Source organism: Idiotropiscis lumnitzeri, chromosome 13, assembly GCF_059441095.1.
Source record: "Idiotropiscis lumnitzeri isolate Australia: NSW breed Sydney's pygmy pipehorse chromosome 13, RoL_Ilum_1.0, whole genome shotgun sequence".
Taxonomy (NCBI): Eukaryota; Metazoa; Chordata; class Actinopteri; order Syngnathiformes; family Syngnathidae; genus Idiotropiscis; species Idiotropiscis lumnitzeri.
The window spans coordinates 18,061,090-18,085,143 of record NC_142403.1 but is presented as its reverse complement, the minus strand read 5'-3'; the positions used below and the strand labels follow the sequence as shown (position 1 = coordinate 18,085,143).

Sequence of the window (24,054 nt, the reverse complement as noted above, 5' to 3'; positions counted from 1 at the left end):
TTTAATTACTGCTTCTGTACACCATGGCATACAAGTTTTACTTCATATGACTTGGCCCATATGTCACTTAAAAAAAAATGTAATGTGGCTTTTGACCACAAACGTTCCCATCTCTGATCTTAATTGCTCTTTTGCAAACTTTCCCACCAAGAGACATGTTATTAACTGTATTCAGCGTTGTTTCCACTAGACGGCCCATTGATGCAAAAATGCCGAAAAGGAAGTCCACATTGGATTGGCTTGCATGCACGGCGACAGGAGGAGGAGGAGGAGGAGGAGGAGGAGGGGGGCGTTTTGAGTGAGCCAGCTGTGTGAGGGCAATGCTCTCCTCCTACATCACGTCGTCTTCTCCGCTGACACATTCACACTTCTTCCTCCGGATCGGACGTCTCCTGTGCGTTCATTGATGCCCAAGCGCTGTCAACGAGTGTGAACAGAGAGAGGTGAGATTTCTGCATATTTAAATTTCTGCGGCCAAATAGCTTGCGTTGCTGCGCAAGAAGCAGAATCTTTATTAATAAAAAGAGATGCTCGGCAACTCGAAGCTATTCTTAAACCGACGTCAGCGGTTCAACAGGTTAAATTGTGCGCGGAAATCTTTTTTTGATTCCGTTCTGTTGCCATGCTGACTCTATCAAAAATATCAGCGCAATTCAATTATCTCCTGTTAAAATTAGACAAATATTCGCCGCACATTACTGCACTTGGCAAAGGCCGATTGTTGGACCGCTTGACCCTCCTCCCATGTGCCATGATGAAGTAATCCGGTGAATGTTTCTATCTTTACATCCGCCCTAAAAATGCTCAGTCAGAGGCGGGATTACAAAACATGTTTGTTACTGCGCTTTTGTTGGTATACCGAATTAAAATATCAAAGTTTAACATGTTTAATTGTCCTCTCCCGATGCGATCGCCACTCAATTTGACTGCAACTTGCCATTTGTGCTGTGATGTTTCGACTTTTTACAGCCCCTTTATATTATCGATAATTTTTTTAAAATCGCAATCTCATGAATACAATTCTTTTAAGACATTCCGATTTACGAGGTTTAATCAAAGAAACGGGCATAAAGAATATTAATAATATTATGATATTAATCATGAAATGCACGATGCACACATCACTTTGCTAACTTCCCTGACGTCCGCTTGAGCACAATCCTGTTTCTCCAGGCTTGAAAAAAAACATCTTCCAAAACATGCATTCCTGTTTAAATTCAAAAGTATTTCCAAAATTTGTCAAACTTCAGAAATATTCTGCTCCTGAGCAACTCTACTTGTGACCCCCCCCCAAAAAAAAGAACATTTCTCTCTCTAAAATGACTCATAACGGCTTGAGCACCACTGACGCGGAACAAACATGCAGATGCCCTTATTTGTTTCCTCTCCCATTTCGGCAATCCAATTTACGGCCTCGCCAATAATACGCCAGGAGCCGACAAACTAAGTCATTTCAAAACAATTGTCAACAAAGTAAAGTGAATTTGTCTAAGCTCAACTCTGCGAGTAATGTTTGAATTAAATTAGACTTTTGAAGACAACTGTCAACCATGTAGCAAAGAGGGTACAGGACATGGTTCGTTGGCAAGCTTTTCTGGTCCTTTCCACGGTAGTCGTTGAAAGTTGCGCAATAGCTTTTATTTGGGTGCAATTGCCATTCAATTAATTGTGTTGCTCAGCCGCATTACCGGCAGCCCGATGGTCGACTGGTTAACATGTCAGCCTTACAGTACAGAAGTGGAGGGTTCGATTCCAGTTCCGGCCTTCCTGCGTGGAGTTTGCATGTTCTCCCCCGCGCCTGTGTGGGTTTTTTCCGGGTATTCCGGTTTCTTCCCACGTTCCTAAAACATGCATGGTCGCTTGATTGTCCGGAGGTGTGATTGTAAGCGCGGATAGCTGTTCGTCTTTGCACGTCCGCGACCGTCGTGAGGAGAAGCGGTTCAGATGATGGATGAATGGATGAACTCTGATACCTTTCTCTGGTGGCATCCCCAAAAAAGCCAACGAAAAAGAACTTTTACAGTTATAGTAGACCACCAGTTGTGTTTACCTTTGAAGTTAAGATTTAAACCTTAAGAACTTTTTGTTTTTTAGATTTGCCTCTAGGTCCAGTTTCAATTGCAGTTCTTGTGAATGCATTGGATTTTTTTTTCTCGATTGAAGCACATTGGTGCTTTATGTTGCAGTACAATATTATTCACTTTTTTCTTTTTTATACACTTGAGCCTTCTACAGTTACCGCATTTTAATTACTTGCGACGATGGTAGTACTTGAGCACTTTTTTTTTTGAGGTGGTACCACCGTTTTCCACGTTTCAATTAAGCCTGACTGGAACTGCTTACATCACACATGACGATGATTTCAACTCCAATCTTTATTTGACTTTTCAGGCACATTTTTAAGGAAAAAAAAATCTAATTCTTCCTCCATTTTTAATATGGACTTTATGACAAATATTACGTGTCATAATAATTCCAATTAAAAAAACGACTCCCAATTAATTTCTGCCCCGACCATCGATTCGAATTGAATCTGATTATCTCAGCACTTTATATGGTAATCTGGTGGGCATTTCCTCCTTAAATGCCCGAGATCCGTGTGTACGCAGCACCCGTCAGGGGTCGTGGGAAAACGCTACCGACATATCCGCCAAGGCATCATCAGTCGTGGGGACAAGTTTCTAAATATAGAAATACATGTGCATAATTGAGTGAGGGGGGGGAACAGTGGAAACTCCTGCAGACTAGACAGACAGGTCAAAGGTTCAGACGTGTGCTACTCGATGGAGTGCAGACCTCTGCACAGTTCGGAGGTTGTGGCTTTTGGATCTCTTCAAAGATCTCTTGGCTCTGGTCTGCCTGTGTGAAGTTTGCATGTTCTCGGATTTCTTCCAAGGTCCTCAATGTTCATCGCGTATTCCACAAAGATGCGTTAGCTTCGCTGAAGACTAAATTGTCCTAATCATAACCCCAGTATGAATTATGTGTCCTGTACTTACCTGTGACTTTAATGAGGACAGGTTTGTGTTGAAAATGAAGGACGAAATGGATGGATGGATGGACATTTTAATAATTTTTAAATTTTTTTTTATTTACTGTTACTCGAGGACCAAAACGTAGAAAATGTTAAAGATGAAACTAATGGATGTTTGTCCAGATTTCTGTTTTAAAAATCAACAATCACGACTCGGTTAATTACACTTAATTTCAAATTTGATTGTTAACGGGATTGGAGAACCTGAATGTTTTAAGCTCCCATTTCTGATGCATTGTACGAATAATGTGCGGACAACATTTCTTCGTGGATGTGGCTCTTCCTCCCACATCTTAAAAAAAAAATTAAATAATAATAAATACTTAAAGAAAATGACTAAAAATATCATGAATCAAATTTATTTCACACCCAAAGGTACATAAACAGATTCTTAAAACAGTGCCTTTTAACATGGCAACAACTTTGCTCATTAAAACAGAACAGACCCAAGAGGAAAAAAAAATCAAGATTTAGCTGGCGTATTTTCTGAACTAAAGAGCGCCCCTAGTGGTAAAAGAAAAATCCACAGAAAAGTCGTTGTATTTGCCGCATGGTTCAAAATCAAGGAAAAAGGTAGCGGCTTATAGTCCGGAAAATACGGTATGTACTAACACTGTCTACTTTTGGTCTACTACAAGCATTATCTTGCTTCATCGTCTATGGATTTCTTCTGGGAAACCAACGTTAATTCACTGAAAGTGTCTCCAGTCCCTTCGGCAAGAGCATGGTGTATTTTTACCCCCATGAGGCGATGCAAGCTAAAGTTAGCGTGGCCCCTGAAGTCCGCACAGTCTAACACCCACGCTGTCTGGGCTTACCAGGCCGAGTCGGGCTGGCAGCAGTGCACGACCGCGTTGCTCGTCCCCAAGAGACCTGGTTAAAAATACTGTATATAACGGATGACTTTTTTTTTTTTTTTCATTAAAGGTTGTTCGGCCAATAGCAAGAGGCTAGCAGTTGAAGGAAATCCGTGTTTGGGAGGCAAATGGTGAACCTATATAAGCCACCCACTCTTCTCTCATGCGTGGTCTTGAGAAGTCCTGATGAGAACTGAAGAGGGGCAGCATACGTGTTGACATGGGTGGACTGCGGTGGACACGATGACGTCCATAATTATTTATTTATTTATTTATTTTGGGGTTGTTGGGCTGAAAACCTCAGGAAGACGTACGACTTAAAAACTATTTGAATCTACAAGTATACTTTATTAAATATGCGCTTTGCTTGTTTTCTAACCACAGGAAAGATGGGAAGAAAGAAAATACAAATTTCTCGCATTCTGGACCAAAGAAACCGGCAGGTGAGATGGCAATAAAGGACGACTTTATATTTTTATTTTGACCTCAGAAGTGATTTCCAAACAACAAGGGGCAGCTGCAGGATTTTTTTGATTTTTTTATTTAGAACCAAAACTAAATTGCAGACGGTGCAATTAACTTTTTTTTTTTTTTTTTACATTTTTGTCTGATGGTGTGCTGTAAGAGTTATTTATTTATTTATTTTTGCAACATAGGTGACGTTCACCAAGCGCAAGTTCGGCCTGATGAAGAAGGCGTACGAGCTGAGCGTGCTGTGCGACTGCGAGATCGCCCTCATCATCTTCAACAGCACCAACCGACTGTTCCAGTACGCCAGCACCGACATGGACAAAGTTCTACTCAAGTACACCGAGTACAGCGAGCCGCACGAGAGTCGTACCAACACCGACATACTGGAGGTACGGAGAGTTCACCAACTTTACTTTTGATATTGGGGTTTTGTTTCGCCTCCATCCCTCCTTCTCGGTTCTATTTTGTATTTGCTGTCAGACTCTGAGGAGGAAAGGCCTTGATCTGGATGCATCAGAGCTTGACGGCGAGGAGAGCATGCAGGTGACCAGCCATAAATATCAATATGGCGACGGGGTGGATGCGTCGACGGGTCGCCAGCGACTCTACGTCAGTAAAACGCATGCATGCACACTCACAGTCAATGGCGCAAATTACACCTACTTAAGTCGATTTTTCAGGTATGCATTTTTTTTTTTTTTAGTTCATTTTTCTGGTGATTTTTGCCTTCTACGCGTACATTTAAAGACAGATATCTCAACTTTGTAGTCCTTGCTTTGTTAAATTGTTAAATTTTAACTTCTGGATGTCGAAATGACAAAAGTCGCAATCAGAGTTCAAATAAAGAGAGAAATGTGAGACATGAAGCAATCACGTCAATGATACTACGGAATGGCATTTATAAAAAATAAAAAAAATAAATAAATCTCCATCCAATCTGAAAAAAACACAACTCAAGTGTTTAATTTTTTTTTTTTCTGGCGGTGGTATTCATGTTCTTCGACACATGCTGGATAAGTACCGCAACCAAACATTCAGCATGATAATTTCTGTTAAAAAATTGATTTATTTGAAGTGATAAACTGAGATGCTGAGATCTCTTTATTTTGGGGAGGAGCTAAGTTTAGCCTGGGTTGTAAGTGGAAGTTACCGAGTCTTCGCCGTATGTGAACATTAATGGTAGTTCCGACTTTCAATTCATATTTTTGGAATAAAATGACGTGTAAGCAATTAACTTTAAACGTACGAGTGTACGACTGTCAATCTCCAGGCTCCATCCATGCGCTCCGCTGAAGCGCAGTTCCTCGTGTCGGAAAGCAGCTTCCCCGTCTCATCCGGACCCGGCGTGGCCCCCCAGAGGTCCCCGCCGTTTAAATGCGCCAGCTCGGCTCCACCAGCAGCTCACGCCTCCTCCTTCATGCCGCCGCACTCGGGTATGAAAGCAATATCATCCATTTTGATTGATTTTGTAATTGGCGGGTCGATCCTCACACAAGCTGTTCCCGCAGTCTTGAAAAAGAGTGTGCAGCTGTGCATCACCTGCGCGGTGCATGTTATGAAACGTGACTTTTTCGCTACTTTGGTTTCTGTCTAGTTGTCTACACCTGTCTTTGTCGTTAAATGTGACTCCACTGTGACACTTAATGCAATTTAACGTACAGATTCACCATTTTTCAAAACGTTTTTGCCACTTTGAATTTTGTTTTATTTCTCCCAGTTTTTTCAGCCATTCTTTCTCCCTTCTATCCACTTTTATTTAATTTTTTTATTCAGTCAAAATAGTGAATATGTTTGCTTGTCTTCTCACAATTACTATGTATTATTTTCTTAGAAATGATTGCTTATTTTTTTTATATTAATATCCCTGTTAGGGCTCTCCGATATATCGTGTTTATATGAATATTGAAGAACGGTCAACAATGCATCTGTAACAAAATTAGGCGCTTGACTGTATATACAATTTTTCTTTCCATTCAATCGGGAAAAGGTGGAAGAGAAAGAAGAAGTGTGAAGCAGGTATCACAGTTCCCCTCACATCTTTTTCACTTCTCTCCCCAGGCATCGGCTGCTCCGTCTTCGCCCATGTGAGCCGAGGGCTGCACCCGAAGACCCCGCCTCCTCCGTCCCCTCTGACCCAGGCGGGAGACGCGGCCGATCAGGGCTCACGTACCGGCCCAAACCCCGCCGTCAGCCGGGGGCTCCTGTACCAGACGGGCCTGCACGGCGCCATGGGCAAAGCCGGGCTGCTGGGCCACACTCTGGCTGGTTACGGCCTCGCCTCCCCTGGCGCTTCAGGTAGCGTTCACCTTGTTTCCTCCTCTTATTATTTCACCACGTATAGCTCAGAGATGTTTGTTTTTCTCTGTTAAGAGTACAGCCAACCAAGTTTCTATCACTCTGTGAGTCTGCAGCGAGGAGCAGCCAACTCCTGGCAAACAACGCAGCCTTCACACCAGCTCCTTGGGTCTCATATAAGTCAAGGGTAAGGGTGAATTTGTGGAGGTACGCTCACTGCTTGGTGACTCGTGTTGTTGTTCCCAGGATGTCCACGGGGCTCTGCTCTTTCTCCTCCACCTTGACGCATCCTCCCTCCCTCGGCGTGCACATTAAATCTGAGCGCAGTTCCCCTGAGCAGCATGTGGCCTCTCCCGCCTCCCCACCGCTCCACGGACTCAGGCAAGACCAGTCGTCCGTGAGCAGGCCCGGCTCCTCCCGCCGCAGCCCCCCGGAAGCGGAGCCCGAGACGTTCTTGCGCGACAGAGAGGATGGGGGGATGCAGAGGCAGTCGCACGTGTGTGAGGGATGGCAGAGATAGCTGTGCACTAAGTGGACACTTTATTAGGTACACATGCACAAGCTAATGAAATCTGACAAAAATTTGGTCCAAAAACTAAATCTAAAGAAAAAGATTTTAAATAATTACGGTATATCAAATAAATGCAATTGGAAAAATATTTTTTCTAAATTTTTAAATAAAATGATAGTTAAGATGTATTACTTTTGTAAAAATTCACTTTTATTGGATACTATTGGAGTGCCTGTGTGTAGCTAATGAACTGTCCTGTCTCCTCAGTCAGAGCTGGTCTCTGCTGGGTGATGGACACTTTTTGTCACCCCCTCCCACATCACAATTGTTCCTATTAAAACGACACACACACACAATTCTTTTTGATGGTTTGTTTTGTTTGGCACTATCAAAATATGGATTTGTTAATGTAAATCCCATTAATAAAAACATGTCTAAACAATCTGTCATTTCCATTATAACAAAGGTTGCCAACACTAAAAATTAGAAATGACAAGAATGTTGTTCTCCAAATGTATATGGTAATAAACAAGAGATTGAATTACATTAAAAAACTGTATATTAAGATGAAAAACAAATGGTGAAAGAATATTTTTTTAATGAGGGATGGATTTGAAAAAAAAAAAAAGGATAAACATATACACGAAAGTGATTCATTGCAAACGACACGATTGAAACAATACAGTCTAGTCTACTTGTTCCGGTCTAGAACCTCTTCCCTTTGTGCAATTTGTTGTGACGCCAAATGTTTTCCTTTCGGAGACGCTTCCAGTACTCCCAGCTGTCCTCCTCCAGCTCGTGAAGCTTATACGGCGACTCCAGATTCAACTGAAAGAGCCTGAAATGGGAAAGTACACATTTTACATGTGCTGAGGAAAGCTGCTGTTAAAATGGGTTGCATGGGGGAAAACATACAAGTTGTGATGTTTATTATAGAAGAATGTAGAACACAAGGTCTAGGAATTGCGCTGCCTCATTATTTTAAGGCGGAGTGTTCAAAACCATATGCTGCTTCACCAAGCAATAGCAGAGTTTCTTTTGTGACCAAATGCATTTGACAAAATGACTTTCACTGTAGTTAGCCAGTGTAATTAAGTTGGATGGCCGGCATTGCAGTTAAAGGGGTATAGTTTCTCAAATATGGCAATATTAATGTATACCAAAACGAAAGCGTTATTAAAAGGTTCTCACCACTCTGGATACTCCTCCACAGGTTTGAGTTGGGGGTCTTCTCCCTGTTTGAAGATATTGGCCCCCACTGCATAAGAAGTCAGTCTGGCTGGATCTTTGCACACCTCGGGTCCTTTCATCTCCTCTTTAACCATCCCCTTCCCTTTGCTTTTAGCGGCTGGTGGAGCGAGCGACATTTATTATTGAAAACACGGCGCCCTTGAAGGAAAGGAAATTCACTTTTACTGGAAATGGTACTTTACTCACCCACTTTTTTCGCATATCCGCACGCTTGTAACTTGTTTAACGCGGCAGGCCTGCGGATGGTTAGGAGTGGCGCATTGTTTGCGATGTGTCTGGTTAACAATGCGACGGTAAATATTGTGTGGCCGGTCATTTTTTAGAGTTACTTGGAAACAACAGACGACTTTAGCGAACCATGCTACAACTTGACATTCAGTCTTTTACTTCCGGCCACGCAGTTGTGACACTGCTTCTAAAATCTGCACTGCCCCTCTGTGGACATAAAAATGCACTATCAATATCGCTCTAATAATGTCCTAATACGTGTCAAACTGATTTATCCGAGCATTTTAAATATGAGGATAGCTACGACAGAGTAGAGTTGACGTTTAATATTCTGTTGTTACGTCTTCATTCAGATTGGAAAAGGCTCTGTCCAATTCACCTCTCTCTCTTTTCTCCTACGCTCATAAAATGCACCGTACCAAACCAACAAGAAAGGAACAAACATTTAACTAAGCAGGATAAAAGTAAACATGTACTCAAAACAGAATATTGCCGCATGTTCAAAATAATGAGTACAAAAGAATAAATGTAATCCCCAAATTAATAGACAAAAAACGAAAATAGCAATTGGCAACAAATCAGAGAGAGGGAGAGAGAGAGAGAGAGAGAGAGAGACAGAGTGAGCGAGAGAGGATAGTTTATGATCAACCCGTTTTTTTTATTGTCGATTGCTTGTAATCCTATGATTCGTGTCTAGATGACGCTACGTAGCTCTAATGCTTCTTTGCCAGCTTTCATTAATACCAACGAAGAAGAAGCACAGACAGCTTGAGGTAAACATGTCGGAGTACGAACATGTCCAGAAAAGTGCCCTAAAAATTAAGGGTGTGGGAAGTGTTTCTTCTGGGAAAAAGTAAGTAAACACACACGATTAGTTAGTTAATAGCAATGTTAACGTTTACCCGATAGAGGTGTTACATTCATTTACTAGCATTTAATTGACGTCGCCCTCGCTCACACGTTAGCCTTCGTGCTAACAATAGCGTCAGATGAGATATTTTGGTTTCTTGTTCACTGTGAAGTTTAGAGTGAAGAAATGAAAACACACACCATTTGACTTGGAGTACTGATGAACGAAAAAAATAGAAATAATCAAGAATGTCTTCGCTATATCATAACAATCCAATCTTTGGCATATTCGCTTATTTCACAACACTCACTGACGTTGTATGAAATGTCTTGTTTGTGAGTAATTAGTGTAGAACTGTAGTTTCCTAATGAATGTTATTTATAAAAGAGTGATGTCGAACATACTGACACTACAATACGTGCAGTATTCATCATACATTTAAAAAAATTAAAATAAAGTTCCAATAGATTGAAAATGTGGAAAGAAAATATTGGAGGGATGGTTTTTATATAGTAGCTATCCAATGGAACGTTATTTCCTACAATGAACAAGTGCTTACTGTAATACAGCTTGCATTAAATTAATCCCATCTAAAACAGTCTGAATCAGAACCAAATGTCGATGACATTGTTCCAGGAAGAAGAAGAAGGACAAGGAGAGCAAGCATCGCATGGAACAGGTGGCGACCAGTCAGAACGATGAAGAGATGAAAGCCGAACGGGCGTACATGGACAAAAGAACACCTGCGCAAATTGCCTTTGACAAGATGCAAGAAAAGAGAGTACGTATATTTTGTAATGCTGTGAGAAAGGCATCCCACTGATTAGATAAGGTAATTTCAAAGTATAATGAAATAGTATTTTTCCAAAATGTGTCCATTTTTTTTCCCTAAGAGGTGAAACCCAAGAGCTGGATGGATGAGTTGCATGGTTTTTATTTATTTGTTGTGCAGGCTCTTTCTTCACTTCTAACTTTGTCCTTGTGGTGTCTTTTTTTTTTACAAAATATTCAAACTTTTTCTTGAATAAATTTAGTTTTTGCTTGATTTATTTTTCCTCGAAAAAAATGTTTTCAAAACAGCTGATAGAAAACCTACATTTGTCTTAAATGACTCCTTTTTTGAAAGATTGAAAAGTGATCCATCTATTCCCCTAAAAAAATGTTGCTGTTAAATTCAAGTTGTCCATCGTCATGATTTGAATTCTTTCCTGACAGCAAATGGAGAGAATTTTGAACAAAGCATCCAAGACACACAAGCATAGAGTGGAGGTATGTCTTCACACACGTTTTCGGATTCCATTTTTCTTCGAACGAGACACGTCATGTTTGATAAGAAAAAACATTGGCTAATTTTATTTATTTTGCAGGACTTCAATCGCCACTTGGACAACCTGACAGAACATTACGATATTCCTAAAGTCAGCTGGACCAAATAAATAGTTTACATTTTTTTGTTTTTTAAGTTATCTTATGCTAGTTTCATGTATTTACAATTAAAAGTCGCTTATGATGAGCACATTTTGTTATTTTCTGTTCAAGTCACGAGTGTCTCATGTGCGGTTGAAAGAGTAATGAGAAACGTGTTGGTCTTGCTTTGGAATTTCATGAGCATCACACTGGAAACTATTCAGACCTTTTTTTTTTCTTAAAAAAAGAAAACTTATTAGGGAAAATACAACTTTTAGATCAAAGAAAAAAACGGATGGACAGAACCCCCTCCTACAGACAAAAGAAAAATATGATTTTTTTTTCTCCCCCACACGTGAAAATATTGTTCTTTGGGGGGGGCTATGCCATAAAAACACTATGAAAAAAAAATCTTTCAGTTAAACTGATTAAAATACTTTTCTTTTAAAAGGGGAAGTCAAACATATTTTTGGGGGGGGCTTGATTTTTTTTCCCCCTTAAAAGAATAGAAGTTGTTTTTTGTACTCTCAAAAATACAACTATCAGGAAATAACTCTTTTTTTCTTAAACATTTCTTCCAAAAGTACAACTTAAAAATGAATATGACTGTCTCCACAAAATACACCTTTACCCTTCCCAAAAGAATTAATTTTTTTAATTGAAATACTTCTTTTCGACCCCGATAGATACAACCTTTACAGTCATATATGTCTGGAGCGCTAAAGAAAAAAAATGCTAAACGTTATTCATTGTGACATTGCAACTTTTCATTCCTCCTCACTCATTCTCGTGGATTCAATTAAGCGTCCGTGATGAACTTTGATGGCGTTCACTTGGGTCCCAGCATGTCACTGGGCTTGACCCAGCGGTCAAACTCCTCCTCGGTGAGGTAGCCCAGCTCCACGGCCACCTCCTTGAGGGTGGCGCCTTTCTTGTGCGCCGTCTTGGCGATGGTGGCCGCCTTGTCGTAGCCGATGTGCGGGTTGAGTGCCGTCACCAGCATGAGCGACTCGTTCATCAGCTTGTCGATCCTCTCCGTATTGGCCCGGATGCCCGACACGCAGTTGGCGCTGAAGGAGACGGCGGCGTCACCCAGCAGGCGCGCCGAGTTCAGCACGTTCTTGACCATCATGGGCTTGAAGACGTTAAGCTCAAAATGGCCGTTGCTGCCTCCCACCGTCACCGCCACGTGGTTGCCCATCACCTGGGCGGCCACCATGGTCATGGCCTCGCACTGCGTGGGGTTGACCTTGCCGGGCATGATGCTGCTGCCCGGCTCGTTCTCGGGCAGGATGAGCTCGCCAAAGCCCGAGCGAGGGCCCGAGCCCAGGAAGCGCACGTCGTTGGCGATCTTCATCATGCTCACCGCCACCGTGTTGAGAGCGCCGCTCAGCTCCACCAGGGCGTCGTGCGCCGCCAGCGCTTCGAACTTGTTGGGCGCCGTCACGAAAGGCAGACTGGTCAGGGCGCAAACCGCAGACGCAACCTTCTCGGCGAAGCCCACGCGCGTGTTGAGGCCCGTGCCTACGGCCGTGCCGCCGGCCGCAAGCTCGTACACTCGCGGCATGGAGGCCTTCACCCGCTCGATGCTGTACTTGACCTGCTGCACGTATCCGCTGAACTCCTGGCCCAGCGAAAGTGGCACGGCGTCCTGCGTGTGTGTGCGACCAATCTTGATGATGTCCTTGAAATCCTCTGCCTTGTGTTGTGGTGGGGGTTTAAACAAAATGCAAAATTCATGTTAGAATTTTACAATAAGTTTTTTGAGGGGTAAAAGGGTCACAAGACTTTATAATCTTACAACAAAAATAATTTTTGCGGGAAAAAGTAGAAAAACAGTGTACATGTTACAATTAAGTCATTTTCAGAGATTTTTAAAAAATATTTTAATGAAAAAAATGGGGTATATTTTAGAGAAAAAAAAGGTTTTTATGACAATTGTCTTTTTTTTTTTAAACATTTGACATTTTCTTGAAAGTACAAATTCTCAATTTAAAATTGTAGTATATTGAGTGAACATATATGAACACGTCATAAGACCTGGAAGTAAAATCAAAGATAAATATAAAGTAAGTCAATACATAGTTTAGTTCAAAACAGTTTATGTCGAAGCAGGAAGAAGTAAAGACTTAGTCTTACCCATTATTGTTCAGAAAACAGAAGTCAAAAGTCCTAATCTTACAAGAACAGTTTTTAAAAAGAAAATTTATTAAAATATATATAAAAAGTATAAAGAGTGGACTTTATTTTGAAAAGTTAGAACGTGATCAGTTTCACTTGTGCACTTCGCAAAATGAAACAACTTCCGGTTCAGGTAGGTGGGTCTTTTTTTTCCCTTCTAAATATATAAAAACGCAACGAATTGCTTCGTTTAGTTTTGTTGAACGTGTACCAAACGTGTCACGTTAAAAAGGGAAATATTGCACGTTAAAACGTGAACTTGACCACGTTTAAATGTGAAATTAAACACGTTATAACATTGAACTTTTTTTCTGGCAGAAATATTCTGTTATATTGTATTTCTGTCGTAATTCAAATACGCACTAATTACATTTATTCTAATTGCCAATGCTGTCAAACGGGATTTATATGAGCGTTTACGTTTGTTTGGCTGTCTTTGCTGCTTTCTTGCCAATTAATCAGCATGGGCGTGTTGGCCTTTCAGGATGCGACATTTCCAGATCTTTAATTTGCATTTGTTTATTTCCTCAACTGACTAAAAGGTAGACTTGAGCAGTAGTCTTCAAGTTAGAGAAATAGAGGCGCACACTAATTATATGGTATTGTTTAGTTTTGCAATGCACTATAACAATGAAATCGTAATGCGCAAATAAAGTGTCAAGTGATTTACATTCTGTATAATTATGTTATTACTGGATGTATTTATGCAGTACGTTCTCAAAATGTGATACGTACCTTGGCTGCCAGAGCGTCATGCAAAGTCTGCAGGCCCGGGATGAGAACCTGGTGGACTTCCGTGGCTGCGGCGATGTGCATGGCCGTGGGGAAGGTGTCGTTGGAGCTTTGGCTCTTGTTGACGTGGTCGTTGGGGTGGACCGGATCCTTGGAGCCCAGTTGTCCTCCCAGGATCTCGATGGCTCGGTTGCTGATCACCTCGTTGACGTTCATGTTGGTTTGGGTTCCGGAGCCGGTCTGCCACACCACCAGAGGGAAATGATCGTCTAGCTTCCCGGTCGCCACCTCATCCGCCGCCTGGCAGATGGCGTCGGCGATCTTGGGGTCCAGACCATAGTCTTTATTGACCTGGGCTGCCGCTTTCTTCAAGATTCCGAATGCGTGGATTAGCTGCAGCGGCATTCGCTCGGAAGGTCCCCCGATCTTGAAGTTCATGGTGGATCTGACCGTCTGGGCGCCGTAGTACTTGTCTGCCGGGACCTTGAGCTCGCCGAACGTGTCCCGCTCGATCCTGAAGTCCGAGCTGGCCATCCTGCACGGGTTGATGAGAACGTCGGCGCGGACACTTGCCAAAGTCCGTAAGTTGCACTTTAGCTGCTGGACACGTCGAAAAGAGCGCAACATGGCTGCACATTAGAGGTGAACGTGGAGGAGGTCACGCTGGCGACGCTGTTTTTCACATGGGGCGCTGTCATTGGGCGAATTCGGAACGCGAGCCGATGACAGCCAATCGAAGGTTAATAGAGACGCCGTTTTCGGTATCGGTAGCCAATCAGAGGAGGTGGTCGGAAGAAAGCAGCGAATATATATTTAAAATGTGAAAATACCGTTTCCAGTTCGACGCGGAAACAAACATCATTTAAACAATAAACGTCACTGTCACTAGTGTTAGGACATTTTGACCCTTTAGATTTTTCGAAAGAAAACCATTATCAGCTCACTTTTCCGGTAATATAGGCACACAAACCGAATAATTATTCTTATGCTGGACCTTCGGGCTGCACTGCAAATTTAAATTTTATTTCTGTATTTAAAAAAAAAGAACTTGACTTGTGTGGACCAAGACGTGTATGGATATGTTTAACATTTCCACGTTTAGCTCTTTCGATATCATGTTTTATATTTAGCATTTTCCATTATTCCATACGTTGAATGTTATTTGTAACTCAGCATGCCTGCTGTGGTTTGTGTTGTTAGTTTCCTCTGTGAATGCTAGTTAGCTAGCTAGCTGTCAGTCTTTGCATAAGTACAGACTTACTACATTTTCTGTAAAACCTATTCCTCCACTAAATTTAATTTTTTTCTTGGAACATGTAAAACATTTGTCCTCCCAAGTTAAAAACTGCTTCCCCCACCGCATACGTTTGATTGAGGTCTTCATTTAAAAAAAAAAAAAACTTTTTTTTTTCTTTTAGTAATTTTAGAAACATAATGTTATTGCCTTATTCTGTTTATTGGTTTAAACGTTGTCATCATATGTTCTTTTGTTAATTTGGATTAGCAACTTTTGTTTCCTCTACTTTCGTTCTTGCTGTCATAAACTTCAATGTGTCAAATATTTGTCCTTGTGTGAAGCACATTTAATTTCCTTGTGTATGACATGCGTTGTATAAATAAAGCTGCCAAGCCTTGCCTTTAAAAACATGCACGTTTTTATTTGTATGGGTCGTTTTCTCAAACCTTTTCTACCCAAATACGTTTTTTAATTAAATGTAAATATGCATTTACTTTCCTAACAGGAAGTATTTTATTCTGAAGTGGTGAGAAGAAGCCCAGAACGGAAGTTGTCGCGACTATCTGCGCTTGTATGTTCTCGCGGTAACGCTTAGCTTCGTACACCATTAGCTTCCCTTAGCTAACGCTGTCGTTTTTCAGCTTTTCGTGACGACCTGGCCACCGCGAACCGGGAGAGACACATCGAAGGCCGAGCGGCTTTTACCCCTACTTTTTCCCCCAGGCCGCCGAAGGGAGCGGGACCATGCCGCACAACTTCCAGCCCGGAGACCTGGTCTTCGCTAAAATGAAGGGCTACCCCCATTGGCCAGCCAGGGTAAGTAGTAAGCTAACATCGGCGGCAGGAGGAGGCGGAGGAGGAGGAGGCGAGGCGAAGACGGAGACATCATTGCAGCCGTGCTACCTGGACACGCATACAATATCACCATTATCTGGCTTTAAATTCCCAACTTGGCCTTTTTGTGTGCATGCACGACGGATAGAAGCCCTGTTTGCATGCCATGATATCGGCCTCGTCTTCATACATTACGAGCGAAGCGAACGTTATTTTCTTTCGCAGTGGCGAGCGACGTTTCTTGCCCAAACGACGCAACTTTTCTGCCCTAAATTCCTCGTCACCTCAACGCCAAAATGTTTGACATTTGGTTGCAGTGAGAAGCGGTCGCGATGATGGGATACAATGTCGATATTAGTATGGTTAATGTGATTCACTTTTTATTCTTTAGATTGAAGACGTAGCTGATGGTGCGGTGAAACCTCCACCTAATAAAATTCCAATTTTCTTCTTTGGGACCCATGAAACGTAAGTATGTCACTCATTTGCAGTCAATACTGAAAGTAGTGGATTGAGTATCGAAATTGTCACTGTCCAATGAGAGACTTTGCATGTGTAGCAGTAACGCCAATGACATTTCTTGTGTTGTTTTCCATTGTCGAATGTAGTTTTCTTTCAATGCATTTATTTATTTATATATCGTGATACTAGCGGTATCGTTGGCACAGTGAAGCTTCCACTTGATTAAATTCTAACTTTCTTATTTGGGACTCATGAATTGCAATTTGAGAGAAATAATACCTCTAGTCTACTCAAAAAATGAGGCTGGCTCAGTTTGACACTAGTGCATCAAATTTTAATATCATAAATGTTGCATTTCTTGTGCTCACGCAGTTGTTTATGTTGTTGTTTTTAAAATTCAAATGTTCTTCTTTGGGACTCCCAAAATCAATCATTTTACAAACCTGTCTTGCATAAAACACAAAAATCTGTGTCAGTACTGTCCCATGCTAAAAGTATTTATTAGGCTCTGCGTTATTACACCATTATCATGCACGTTTTTCTTCTAATGCATTGGTTACTACACAATCGTGGTATCACGATACTATCTGCATCGGTGGATTGAGGATATGGGCACCGAACACAGTAGAATAAAAGGGACTCATAAAACTCAAACATTGTTTTCACACATGTTCCAGATTAAAGAATAAAAAATGTATTAATTCTAACAACAGTACAAAATTAAGCAAATTTGATGTGGTTAACATGAACATTTGGTGAACTGCAATTTAGGGTAGAATTAGTTTATCATCATCATTCCAGAACCAGAAATTCTCTGACTGTCCTCATTGCTTTTATATGCTAAGTCGGTTTTAATACATTTTTGTATTTATTACATTGTCATTGTGCAGTGCATTTCTGGCAGCCAAGGACCTTTTTGCCTATGAAAAGTACAGCGATCGCTATGGAAAGCCCAACAAAAGGAAAGGCTTCAATGAAGGCCTATGGGAGATCCAGAACAATCCACATGCCTCCTACAGTGCTCCACCTGTGGTAAGTCGCGTCTACGAGCCTCTTTCCAGAGGGTACAATAAACAGGGGGACCAAGTCACTATGAATACATCGAGGTTTTTACAATTTTGCTAACTGTTTTTTCTTCTTTCCCTTTAGCCCGCCAGCTCATCCGACAGCGAGGACAACAATGCCGGCGGAGGAAGTGACGAGGTCGAAGATGAAGAAGCTCTCGTGCCCAGGAAGGCGGAGTCAGCCAGTGAGGCGGATTCAGATTCCGCCAGTGAAGATCGAGGAAGAGGACGAGGGGGAGGGGTGAAGAGGAAGCCGCCGGCATCTAAGGTTCACATCTGTAGATTATTTTTTTTAAACCGAATATGTAATAATTTAGTTGCAATTAAGTTTGATCTATTGTGCCGGTGTCCTTTCTTAGCGTCCGCCTCCCCCGAAAAAGACTCGCCGCTCATCCAGCGACAGAGACGAAGAAAGTGGATCCCCGTCAGAGTCAGAAGCCACGCCTTCCGAGTCGGAGTCTGGCAAGAACAGCGACCAGGCATTGGACATAAACACACCCAAACCCCCCCCCCCCCCCCACAAAAAAAAAAAAAAACACGTCATCATGCTATGTTTCATGTTTTACAGGATTTTACTCCGGAGAAGAAAGCAGTTGTGCGAGGTGGAAAGAAAGCAGTAACAGCAGGCAGAGGGAAGAAAAAGGTAAAAAAAACAAAATTGGGGGGGGGGGGGGGTAACACTTATCAATCATAGATATAAAACACAGAAACACAACATTTTATTATCATTTCAATTACTTTAAATGTCTTTCAATTAAATTCCCAGACTGTGGAAATACTCAAATATAGAAATCCCTTTATTAAACACTAATAAAAAGTAAAAAGGAGCACTGTGAGGGGGAGCTGTTAGCCGCTGCGTCCATGCGCGCCGCCATCTTGGCCAAAAAGTAGACATATCAAGAGTTTAGTATAAAATTGCTCCTGGAATGGTTAAAAATAAGTCCTTTTCTTTTTCTACGGTTAATTATCAACCCGGAGCCTTATTAAATACTTCTGTCTGGACCTTTTCAGAAAGATTCCTCCAACTCAGATTCAGACTCCGAATCGGGATCCGAGAAGAAAGCGGCGGATAGCGACTCGGAGAACGAGAAACCCCGACCGGCTGCGTCCGGTTCCGAATCTCAGTCCGGTTCTAAGTCGGACTCAGAATCCGATCCACCTCCACGGAAGGTTGCACCGGCGCGCAAGAAAGCTGCGGGCAAGTTTGAAAGATTGTTTCGAGTCACTGACTTTTTTTTTTTTTGCTTTAATTCTCATTTCCAATATTCCGTCCACAGAGAAACCTGCGCCCAAGCCTCGTGCACGCAAACCCAAAGCTCCGCCTCCAAAGCGAGCAGCAGCATCATCATCATCAGACAGCGACAGGTCAGAGCGCTTCCCACCTAACAAACAAGTTAGATCCCAGCACGTTGTTCGAATCTTAAATTGTTCCGGCTCTGTGTCCCGACAGCGACAGCGAGCCGGACCGTATCAGCGAGTGGAAGAAACGAGACGAGGAGCGACGGAGGGAGCTGGAGGAGCGGCGGAAAAGGGAGGAGGCAGAGGAGCTTCGCCGGCTACGGGAGCGCGAAAAGGAGGAGGAGGAGAAGCGGAAAAGAGAGAAGGAGATGAAAAAGGACAGCGACAGCAGCAGTTCGGATGAAGGCGTCGACGATCACCCGCTGAAGCGGTCCAAGAAACCGCCTCCGCCCCCGATCCCGGCACCATCTGACTCCGACTCTCCACCACCGGCGGAGGTAACAAAACTTGACAAAAAACAATAATCCTGTTCATTTGGATACATACTCAAGATCGGTACACTTATTACGTTCTTATGGCACACTTGGAATAGGTCGAGATTAGAAATAAATAATTATTTGCAGTTAAATCTAGGACTGTCACAGTTAAAGAATTAACTATGGAGATTAATTAAAATCATCTAAGGCGCTAAAAATAATTAACTCAGTTGTATTTACTTCCTGTAGGAGCTGACCTCTTCTCACTGTGCAGTCAAACTTAGAAAGTTACTATCGCAAAGACGGACTTTTCAATTTTTCCACATTAAACCCAAGATTTTACTCGAGTAAATATCGGTTTCACGCAGCCTAAAAAAATGATTAAAAATTCGATTTATCGCGATCAATGATGTGCATTTTTGCGATTCATTCGTGACAAAATTTGAATCGCTTGACAGCACTAGCTATAACAAACATACAAATGCATTTATTGGTCCATCATTATCGATAAAATAGTTCTTGGCAAGAGTTCTAAGCAATCATTTGTGAATTTCCCCAAAAATGTTGTTTCCAACGTTTCTGTCAAAGGTGAAGAAACAAGCCAAGAAGTCGGATAACCAAAACAAAGGCCGACTAAAGAAGGCTAAGGAGAGAAAGGAGAAGGAGCTCAAAGAGAAGAAAGCCAAACGGTCTGAGGAGAGATCCAGAACCAGGTGAGAACTCATTTGACATGACACCTCACATGAACTCTGGGAATAAAACCCCACAGATTAACAAATGAATGCGTTTTCGCTCCTTTAGGTCCAAGCCCGAAAAACCCAAATACAAACCAGAGAGGCATCCACAGAAAAAAATAGAAAAGAAAAAAGGTAAGGATGTCTCTTGCCGAGTCGCAAAGAGGCAGAACACGGTTGAGGAAGTTTCCGGAAGCTTTCAGTTTAACACTGGAATTGGAAACGGAGATGAATGCTTGTTCTGTGAATCCTCTGTTAGAACCGTCGCCGGAGGAAAAACTTCAGAAACTCCACACAGACATCAAGTTTGCCCTCAAAGTGGACAACCCCGTAAGTGGCCTCCCTCTAACATGTCTTCATTCATTATTGTCGAATTATTCGAATTGAAATTGTTGGTCAGTGTCGCCAACTTGCTGATTTTGAAGAATTGCCGAAGCCATGAAATTGCACAACACCTCGCGGGCCACAAATGGGCGTGTTAAGGATTTCCCAAAGATGAAGCTCTTTCTGTAAAGAAGAAAAAAACAGTATTGTAGTATTTCTGTGGAGACAGATTTTCATTCATTTCATTTATTCAAATTACCCAACCCACCATTTTTTTTTTTAATAAATACTCTGATGCTATCCCTCCCCTTAACTTCCTACTTGCTGCCTTTGTCTTGTCGGATTTATGGCAAAATTCAAAAGACCGGAGACGTGAACAAGATGGCGGTCCTTTTGGATTTGGTGGGTCTAGCGATCAACGCTCAGACTCAAGCGCCAAGTGAACTCAAGTCGCAGGCTGAATATGACTCTTATAGACACAAGGCGAGGTGGGGGGGAAACGTATAGCTGTTGTCAACCCGTCTTGAAGAGTTGATTCCTAATTTGGCCACTTGACATAATATGCATACACTACCCCAGTGATTCTCAATTCATTTCTATCACGCCCCCCTTAGCAAGAAAAAAACAATTAGTGCCCCCCACCCCACCACGACTATAAATCATAGCATTTCTGTTGCAAAACAAACCGACACCGTAGAGTTAATACTCGCTGCGCACAATGGGCAAGGAGAGCGCCACTGCCAACTAGTGGAGTGGATGTGCAATTACACTTTATTGTAGTACGGCGGGGGGGGGAAGCATGTTCCCCAGGGTCGCACCCCCCCAGCATCTCTTCATTTCAATCATCTGTGTCCCATGCAGGACATCGAGCGGTGTCTACAAGCCCTGGAGGAGCTGGAAGCAGTACCCGTCACCAGCCAGATCCTTCACAAGAACGCCGACGTCATCGCCACGCTTAAAAAGGTGACTGTGGCTCCTTTGCGACAGAAATTCAACTGCAGGGTCCTTCATCAACTATCGTGCAATTATTAATGACTTGCAAGGAACGATCTTGTCATGTGTTGTATTCGCTGTTGTCCAATGTTTGTATGCCTCCATGCAGATTCGGCGGTATAAAGCCAGCTCCGCCGTAATGGAGAAGGCCAGTGAGGTGTACAATAAGTTAAAACTTCGCTTTGTGGGCAAAGCAGAAACAGCAGCGAAGCCGAAAACAGACAAGGAAGGAGAGGACGATGTGAAGGAAACACAAGACACAGGTTAAAAAAAAAGAAATTACACAAGTTACATTCGACAACACGAAGGGAGTAGATGTGATGAAAAAAAAAATTGAATGTGTCTTGCCAGACTCCACTGCTGTGAACGGAGAGTCGCAAGAGAAAAAAGACGAAGATGGAGAAGAAAAAACAGCCGAAGTTGAGAGCAACGACCACGCCGATTCGAGTCCTATCAGGTGAATGCGATGTCCTTGTTTGTTCTTTCGATTCATTTGTCAACGATTCATTGCCATCTCTATTGATTAACAATAAAAAAAAAAAAAACTATAGTTGCATACGATTACATTTTTCTCGAAAGAGTTACTTTATCCTCCTAAGATTTGCACTTTTTTTCTCCTCCACACGAATGTTTACTTTTTTTTTTAAAAACAAATAGGAATTAACACTTACTACTAATTTATTGAAAAATTACCACTTTATTCTCGGAAAATAACCTTTTTTCCCATGGAGAAATCCTACTTTTGTGCCAGATCACGACTCATTTTTTGGAAATGCAATTTTATTTTCATAAGGTAACCACAGAGTGTATTTTTCTCAAAAACATGACTATGCTTCTATTATATTTTGTGACTTTATTCTATTTTTTAACTGGGAAAAATGCTACTCTCATAAGATTACTTAAAAATACAGCATCTTTATCTTGTAAGATAACTTATTTTCTTTTTTTCAGAACTATAGGACTCGGCTTGTAAAATTACTATATTTTAAAATAAGAATATAATAATATATATTTTTTTCTTCTTGGAAAACTTTGAATATTTCCACATTACTACTTTTTTTGTCTTAACACAATAATTTTGTAAGAAATCTACTTTGCTCTTAGAAATCCTTCGTTCCATCATTTATGTGAATTGATAAAAAGGTGTTTTAAAACTGGAGTAACATTGCAAAAATAGTCTTAAAGTAACTGAGTCAAGTAAATCAAGCTAATGAAGCCGAGAAATTACGGAAGATAAACCATAACATTTGGAGGGAACATGTGGTCCATTTAATCACTGAAACAAAACTGCAGAATTGTAAGAATGCTTCCATTAAATTTTACTTTCTGCACAGGCGAAGCCCCAACAGCCCCGAGCAGACGGATGAATACACCCAAGCAAACAACAATAATATTTCGGCGCAGATGGAGGCATCCCCTGCTGAAAGTTAAACAAAAGACGGCCTTCAAACTATCACTGCAGTGGACCAAGTGCTAAAGACGGAAGACAGACAGGAACCAACAACACTGCAAATTTTTTTTTTTACCTTTTTGTCAGCACAGAAAGGAAATATTACTATTGTGATAGTTTTTGCCGCACATCACATCTTTAAGTTGCAGAAATGTCTTCTCTTACATTTTTTTTTTTAAGCTGTCTTGTCATACTGCACACATACGTTTAATACGTGCACTTGTGAACTCAATTTGGGCTGACAAAAATAGGCTTTATGAATTTTGAAACTTGAGGAATTGTTCACTTCAATGCCCGGTTATCTGTTGGCTTCCTTCCGTTTTGTTTAGTTTTTTTAATAATATATAAATATTACAAAACATCACAAAGATCACCTGTTGTTTGTATTTGTCATTTTGACAGTGGTGAACTTGTCTTAAGTTTGTCCGTATTTTTTATGTGTAAGGCAATGAAATGAGTTAACAGGTTCACTGACTTTTTATAGCTTTGTTTTCACATGTTTGCTAAAAACAAATTCTGTGGCATTACACACACGCATACGCGCATTGTTCCGCTGTAAAGTTTGCTTATGATAAACCTGCGTGTTGATGTCATTGCCCTCCGAAAAGTGTGGAGATCTCATGTAGCTGCAGACTTCAATGAAATCCCTCAATAATAAACAGTTGAAATGGCTGCAGGTGTACGTTAGCATTTCTATCCTTTCCTTAGTTGAGCCTTAAATAAAAAAGGGTTGTAGACATGTTCTGTCTCATACTATTATAAAGCGATTTATTGGATATAAAGTTAAAAATCAGGGGTGGGCCTGGGCTACAATTTGCTGGTTAAGTTGTTAAACTCATACAAAACCAAAATTATACAGGACTGCAAAATACAGCCGATAAGCGATGATATTTAAATAAAATCTTTTACATGTACATATAGCATTAAGTTGTAAAATTATATCATGTATTTATAAAAGTGAAATATTTGAAAATGTTAATTGGGTGTTAGTAAAATAAATTATTTTAGTAGAAGAGGGTTATATTAGTAAAGTTATTTCACAGTTATAAATAATTCTAGTTAAATCATCAATAAAAACGAGTAAAAATGTATACATCATTCAGTAGGTAAAATACATATGAGCATGATTTCTGTTTTTAAAATTAAGTACTTTATGTAAACCTATTAATTAAATGAAATTGCATTTTTTTTAATTGGATTCATTAAAAAATAAAATCAAAGCACATTATTCAAATAAACCTACATAAAATACACAAAGTAAACAATTTAATATTTATGTATGAAATAATTGGTTCACAAAATTCTAAAATATTACTAAAATAGACATTTTTAAATTTGGGGTTCACCAACTCCAGTCCTTGAGGGCGCCTATCCTGCATGTCTTAAAATGTTTCCCTCCCACTGCCAACACACCTGATTCAAAT

At 41.2% G+C, this 24,054-nt stretch overlaps 5 protein-coding genes across 5 annotated transcripts; 3 read left to right on the top strand and 2 right to left on the bottom strand.

Annotated features, from left to right (window-relative positions):
* The first annotated feature begins 293 nt into the window (after positions 1-293).
* mef2b (myocyte enhancer factor 2b) lies at positions 294-7,709 on the top strand. The gene is made up of 8 exons (XM_088312637.1): positions 294-443; positions 4,276-4,334; positions 4,548-4,751; positions 4,843-4,971; positions 5,633-5,795; positions 6,421-6,657; positions 6,733-6,844; positions 6,904-7,709. Exons 2-8 carry the CDS (start codon positions 4,281-4,283, stop codon positions 7,175-7,177), a joined length of 1,173 nt encoding a protein of 390 aa, XP_088168763.1. The 5' UTR covers positions 294-443; positions 4,276-4,280; the 3' UTR covers positions 7,178-7,709.
* Positions 7,710-7,746: 37 nt separating this feature from the next.
* Positions 7,747-8,848, bottom strand: mrpl54 (mitochondrial ribosomal protein L54). The gene is made up of 3 exons (XM_088312639.1): positions 8,606-8,848; positions 8,360-8,516; positions 7,747-8,006 (listed from the first exon to the last, which is right to left on the bottom strand). The coding sequence occupies exons 1-3, from the start codon at positions 8,733-8,735 to the stop codon at positions 7,874-7,876; spliced, it is 420 nt and encodes a 139-aa protein (XP_088168765.1). The 5' UTR covers positions 8,736-8,848; the 3' UTR covers positions 7,747-7,873.
* A 530-nt stretch (positions 8,849-9,378) lies between these two features.
* fam32a (family with sequence similarity 32 member A) lies at positions 9,379-11,013 on the top strand. The gene is made up of 4 exons (XM_088312641.1): positions 9,379-9,500; positions 10,134-10,278; positions 10,713-10,766; positions 10,865-11,013. The coding sequence occupies exons 1-4, from the start codon at positions 9,427-9,429 to the stop codon at positions 10,931-10,933; spliced, it is 342 nt and encodes a 113-aa protein (XP_088168767.1). The 5' UTR covers positions 9,379-9,426; the 3' UTR covers positions 10,934-11,013.
* Positions 11,014-11,537: 524 nt separating this feature from the next.
* On the bottom strand, positions 11,538-14,508 carry fh (fumarate hydratase). The gene is made up of 2 exons (XM_088312636.1): positions 13,821-14,508; positions 11,538-12,603 (listed from the first exon to the last, which is right to left on the bottom strand). The coding sequence occupies exons 1-2, from the start codon at positions 14,442-14,444 to the stop codon at positions 11,734-11,736; spliced, it is 1,494 nt and encodes a 497-aa protein (XP_088168762.1). The 5' UTR covers positions 14,445-14,508; the 3' UTR covers positions 11,538-11,733.
* Positions 13,201-23,302, top strand: hdgfl2 (HDGF like 2). Its single transcript, XM_088312635.1, has 17 exons — positions 13,201-13,218; positions 15,778-15,870; positions 16,280-16,356; positions 17,241-17,382; positions 17,500-17,682; positions 17,774-17,893; positions 17,983-18,057; positions 18,426-18,612; positions 18,692-18,779; positions 18,865-19,150; positions 19,718-19,842; positions 19,931-19,998; positions 20,123-20,193; positions 21,049-21,150; positions 21,290-21,443; positions 21,532-21,637; positions 22,515-23,302. The coding sequence occupies exons 2-17, from the start codon at positions 15,799-15,801 to the stop codon at positions 22,609-22,611; spliced, it is 1,953 nt and encodes a 650-aa protein (XP_088168761.1). The 5' UTR covers positions 13,201-13,218; positions 15,778-15,798; the 3' UTR covers positions 22,612-23,302.
* Positions 23,303-24,054: the final 752 nt, after the last annotated feature.